General features: G+C 35.1%; 1 protein-coding gene across 8 annotated transcripts in view; it reads right to left on the reverse strand.

The window, feature by feature from the left end:
* BCAS3 (BCAS3 microtubule associated cell migration factor) overlaps positions 1 to 6,000 on the reverse strand; it is a 599,290-nt gene that overhangs the window by 347,068 nt on the left and 246,222 nt on the right. For all 8 annotated transcript variants that reach the window (XM_039255980.1, XM_039255983.1, XM_039255979.1 and 5 more), the window contains exon 15: positions 5,196 to 5,460. In XM_039255980.1, the coding sequence (XP_039111911.1) occupies positions 5,196 to 5,460 (265 nt within the window). The remainder of the gene's footprint in view (positions 1 to 5,195; positions 5,461 to 6,000) is intronic.

Here is a 6,000-nt window from a genome sequence, read left to right on the forward strand (position 1 = left end):
GCTTCTACCCTTGTCAACCTAGGACTGTGACTTCTCAATACAAATCTCCATCCTGATCCTGCTACAACACATTCTTATGTCACTCTTTTTCTTCAAGCTCTCTCCGCAGTTTCTCCATCTCACTCAGTGTAAAAGTCAGAGGCTGACATGATCTGACTATATTTCCTCTGTGACCTCATCTTTTAGTATGCACCTTGCACACTGTGTTTCAACCACACTGTCTTTGCCTTTTCTTGAACACTCCCGGCACATTCCCAGTGCAACGATTTTACATTGGCTGTGCCTTCTTCCTCAGACCTGCTCCCCAGATGTCTGCATGACTTTCTCCCATACTTCCATCAGATCTTTGTTCAAATGTCATCATCTCAGTGAGGCCTGGAGGAACCTTTCTGATTTCAATTTGGGATCCTATCCAGCTATCCTCATTCCCCCTTCCATCCTTTATTTTTCTCCACAGCATAGCTAGCTAGCTACCTACCTACCTACCCATCCATCCATCCATCCTGTTCATTGTTTGTGTCTCTGCACTAAAAAGTCAGCTTCATGGGAATATGGACGTTTTCCTCTTTTGTTTACTACTATATTCCTAGGGCTCAGGAAGATTGCCTGGACATAGTAAACATTAATTAATAGTTATTAAATAAATGAATGTATCTCACAGATGTTAAAATGAAAAGCAATGTTACCGTGAAGGGAAAGAAAAAGCTTTTCATTCTGACTTAAATCTCAATTGTTTTTATTACAACTTCTAAAGATGTTTGAAAACTTTGGCTTGTAGCCTCAGAGTCTACATTTTACCAAAACTATGTGAAGTATCAAAATCAAAAAGCATATCAGAAAAATACCCCATAGTCAGCCAATATCAAGACTGATACAGACTGACATAACATCAGGAGATTTTTAAGAGACGTTTAAAAGATGAAGGGATATTTTTAGCTAAATAGGGTTTTAATAGGCACTCAAGGGGGGTTCTAATGATTTCAAATACAGAAAAGTATGTAATAGGAAAGATGCCAAGAAATAAACACATGTGGCATATTCAAGGAAACCTAGGTATGGTGGAACAAGAAGTTGGAAATAAGATGGGACCATCTCTAATGTTCTATAAGAATGAAGAGACATTGAAAGATACTAAGCAGAATAGTGGAATATCATATTTATGGTTAACAAAGGAAATGCTTGTGATAGTCATAAAAGGATGGAGGGTATTGAATCAGATGAGGTATGAAAAGATGATCAGGTATTCTTTTTTTTTAATTCTTTTTAAAAATTTATTTATTTATTTTTAAGAGACAGAGACAGAGAGAGAGAGAGAGACAGAGAGAGAGCCAGCAGGGGAGGGACAGAGAGAAAGAGTGAGAGGGAGAAGAGAGACTCTCAAGCTGGCTCCACTTTGAGGCAGGGCTCAAACTCACAATCCACGAGATCATGACCTGAGCTGAAATTAAGAGATGGATGCTTAAGCAAATGAGCCATCCGGTCACCCCAATGATCAGGTACTCTTAATAATTTTTGTGTCAAGGACTACAAAAGCTGTGGACTCTTTTTTGGAATATTTATAAATTCATGAAATAAAATAAATAGAATTACAAATAAAAAATTAAAAGCATAGTTATCAATACATTCTAAAAATAAAATTCTGCTATGGTATTATGTAAAAAATATTTAAATCAGTAATATTATTATGTCATAACATAACTGCAAAAGCAATGATGAGCAAATCAGTATTTCAAAATATCTTTATAATTCAAAACATTTCAAGATATACAGAGTTTACATATAATGTCATACGAAAACATTTATTTCTATTGGTGACAATGTACTACTGTGACACTGTCATAAAAACACAGATGTCTTGTCTATATTCAAAATAAAAATAAATGCTTAATTTTGGTTAGAAGATAGTAAACACAAAGATGTGAGTTCTCCCCATGCATGTTCAAGGATCTTAAGTTAAGAACCCTCAGAGAGACTGAGATCCAGGCAACCAGATCGGAAATGAAAGAGATATTTAGAGAGAATATATTTCAAATAAATAAACATCCTCTGTTAGGTTAAAAAAAAAAAGGCAAATAGATAAAATAATCCTAACCTAAACTGGATTGACTCCAGAGAGTAAAAAGGAAATATCCCTATATCAACTGTTATTTAACAGTTTCCTTTACTTTGCTAAAAAGAGCACACACAAACAACGGTAATACTGCCAAAGCATGATTCATTTTCAAGATGAATCCCTCCCTGTTCAAAGGTTTACATTGTTTTTGACCAGCATCAGACTGTTTATCCACACAAACTGTAAATACATCATTTTTAGAACTAACCAACAACAATGCCCATTTTGTTTTGACATGTAAGATACAAAAAAGAACATGGAGAAAAATGACCATCACTCAAAGGTCTACGCTTTAAAAATGAGAAATACTATAGAGAAAAATGCGGTGAAATTCTAATATAATAAAACTTTAGTACATGTTATCAGGAGGAAAATGCCTGCTGAAATTCCTTGCTTTCAAAGGGAATGTTAAGCACAGCAGTACTGTCAAACAGTATAATCTCCTCTCCGAGATGCCTTCTGTTAGCTTCATGCAAAAAAAATGAACGGACCTGTGAAAGCAATAAAGCTGAGAGAAAACCATGTATTTTTACTCAGAAATCAAGTATTGTTCTTCAACTATTTGTTCTTTCACAAATGACAAATCCTTAATTGATTGGCATTTTGTACCATTCCACAAAAATATGCTGAAAGGTATTTGTTCACAGCTATTTAATATCTGCTTTTTCCCTTGGACCAGAAGATATCCAAAGGCAGACACTGCCTTAATTTTTTGTGAGCTTTATAACCAAAGCTTGGTGTGTGGTAAGCTTAACAGTGAAGGAATACAAGAAGAAAAAAGATGCTCAAAAGAATACTCTCTGAAGATGTATAAGGACTATAAATCCTTCCTAATTTTTCACTATTACATCTGTTCTCTGGTCAATCAAGCTGCCCCACATGCACTCTGAATCTCTCTCGATAGAGTGTTTGGTGAAATTTAATCGAAGAACAATCCTTAACAGAAGAAGAAAGGTCCTCAAAGAATCTATACTATGAGCTAATTATATAACAAAATATTTACACCTATAAGTTTAAGCAATTACTTCTGAAGTAAACTTTCTTGAAAATGGCTGAAAATACAAATATCCCATAACTGTCTAAGCTTCTTTTAAAAAATTTTAAATGCTTTCCAAAATGACCCCTAGGACTGATTCCAGAAGATTTCACATAGGACTTATTCTAAAGACCATCAAACTTGAAGATGACTACAGTTCTTACAAAAAATAATGGGGCCAAAGCAGTAAGCTTTGGAGGAAAAAAAAGGTCCCAAAGTTTTTTGAGTTACAGAATTTCTATCCAGGATTCCAAGTACTTATATATGTCTCCAGTCTATCTTAAAACTTCCTACAGAAAACATACATATCTAGAATTGATTAGGTATTACAAAAGGATACATGTTTAAGCAGAAGCTAAAATAAACAAGGAGACATATACAGCCAAGAGACCTGCAAAGGTACTCAAACAAATTCTTGCACACCCATATTCATAACAGCGATATCCAAAACAGCAAACAGGTGGAAACAACCCAAAAGTCCATCAATGGAAGAATGGATAAAACTGTGGCATATACATAGGGTGAAATATTACTTGGCCATAAAAAGGAATGAAGTGCTAATATAACAGTATAGTGTGGCTATACCTTGAGAACATTATACCATGCCATATAAGGCAAAAAAAAACAATCACATATTACATATATATATATGATTATATTACATATGGATTATTATATGTAATATCCAGATTAATTCGTGTTCAATGTAGGTTTACTTCATTTATTTCCATTACTCTTAGGTTTCCATTGTACAAATATGCTTCTACCTATTTATTTATCTATCCTTTTTACTACTACTGTTGATGTATATTTGGGAGTAAAGCCACAGAGATGGAAAATAGACTGGTAATTGCTAGGGACTGAGTGAGAGGGGAACAGGTAGTAACTGCCTAAAGAATACAGGGTGTTCTTCTGAGGTGAGGAAAACGTTCTGGAACTAGTTAGAAGTGGTGGCTCATGGTGAATGTATTAAATGCCATTGAATTCTTAACAGTAAATAATTTTATATTTTATGTTATTTATGTTATTTTAATTTTATATTTCAGATCAATTGAATAAATAAAAATTGATTTTTGTAGTAGGGTGCCTGGGTGGCTCAGCTGGTTAAACCTCTGATTTCAGCTCAGGTCATGATCTCACAGTTTGTGAGTTTGAGCCCCACATCAGGCTCCATGCAGACAGCTGGCTCAGAACCTGGAGCCTGTTTCAGATTCTGTATCTCCCTCTCTCTCTGCCTTTTCTTCACCCTCCCTCCCTCCTTTTCTCTCTCTCTCTCCCTCTCCCCTCCTTTCTCCCCCAACCAAATAAACATTAAAATTTTTTTAACTTATTTCTGTAGTAACCATAATCTCTCCTGTCAAGGAGAACCTACAATGCTCTAGAAAAACTGTCATCTAATATAAAGAATACTTTTTTGTCATTCTAATGGAAATGAAATGGTACAACCACTCTGGTATTATCTACCAAGATCAAGATGCACATACACACCCAGAATTTCATTAAAAAATGAAATGCAGTTTCACCAAGAGACAAGTACAAAAATTTTCATAGAATCACTATATATAATATCCCAACAGCGAAAACTCCCAAATATACATCAACAGTAGTAGTAAAAAGGACAGATAAATAAATAAGTAGAAGCATATTTGTACAATGAAATACCTAAGAGCAATGGAAATAAATGAAGTAAACCTACATTGAACAACACAATTAATCTCACAAACATAATGCCACAGAGATGTATTTTAAAATAAAATGCAAATGCTGCTCCAAAGTACACGACTTACAAAAATTCCTCTCCAACAGTGAATATTTCTTACTGAACTAAAAGTCAGTTAGCATGATAAAAATAACTTTCCCATATGGACTTCAATTTACTAAGTTATTTAATAAATTACGAACATCCCAAAATGAGCCTAAGATCTTGTCTTTGCATGAACACATGAAGGGGAAAAGAGGTTTTAATTATCTTATCCCAGATATCGAAAATTAAGGATAATGAGAGAAGGACAATAGGTTCAGTGGAAGAGAGAAAATTAGGTTTACCATGCAGAGGTGATCCAGAAGGGCTACTTGATAGACCTGGAACAGGGCTACAGCGACCTCCTTGTTTAGACGTCAGTTCTTGTTCAATCTCTTCCAGCCCAGCACTTTTCTGGAAACGGCTCATACGATTCACAACTCGTGGTGACATATGTGTTCGAACGCAAGGCTGGCCACCATAAGGGTTGATGGGGAAAACATGGGAAGTTCCCCGGAGTGTACTGACCACAACCCAGCGACAGTCGTGGCTGAAGCAGATGTCTTGTACCTGGAAATAGATAGGGGAAAACACAAAGAGACTGAAACATTTACATTCATCTAAGAGTATCACATACATATACCAGACGTGAATAAAAATACTTGCCTTTTCACCAAACTTACCTAAGATCAAGTTATACATTAAAATTTTTTATTTTACACATGAGTTTCATGGTGAACATTGATCAAGCCTCCATATCAGGGATTTGATAAGTTTTAGAGTAGAAAATTCTGTCCCTTGCAGTACAGAGTGCCAAGTAAAAAATCCAGACCTAGGCAGTTTTACCCTACAGAGCTACAAAAATAGATATATGGGTCAGGTTTATTTCTCTAAATTAGTTTGCCTTCTAATAAGCATAAAATAGCAAAAATCAAAGCAAACATCATACAATGTAGGTGAAGTTATTAATCCAATCATTCACTGAACAAATATCTGTTGGGTTCCACACTAAGCACCAGAAATAAAAAGGTGAATAAGAAATAATCTCTGGGAGGCAAACCATGAGAGACTCTTGAATGCTGAGAAACAAACTGAGGACTGATGGATGTT

This window comes from Hyaena hyaena, unplaced genomic scaffold (assembly GCF_003009895.1).
Source record: "Hyaena hyaena isolate Hyena2069 unplaced genomic scaffold, ASM300989v1 scaffold_553, whole genome shotgun sequence".
Taxonomy (NCBI): Eukaryota; Metazoa; Chordata; class Mammalia; order Carnivora; family Hyaenidae; genus Hyaena; species Hyaena hyaena.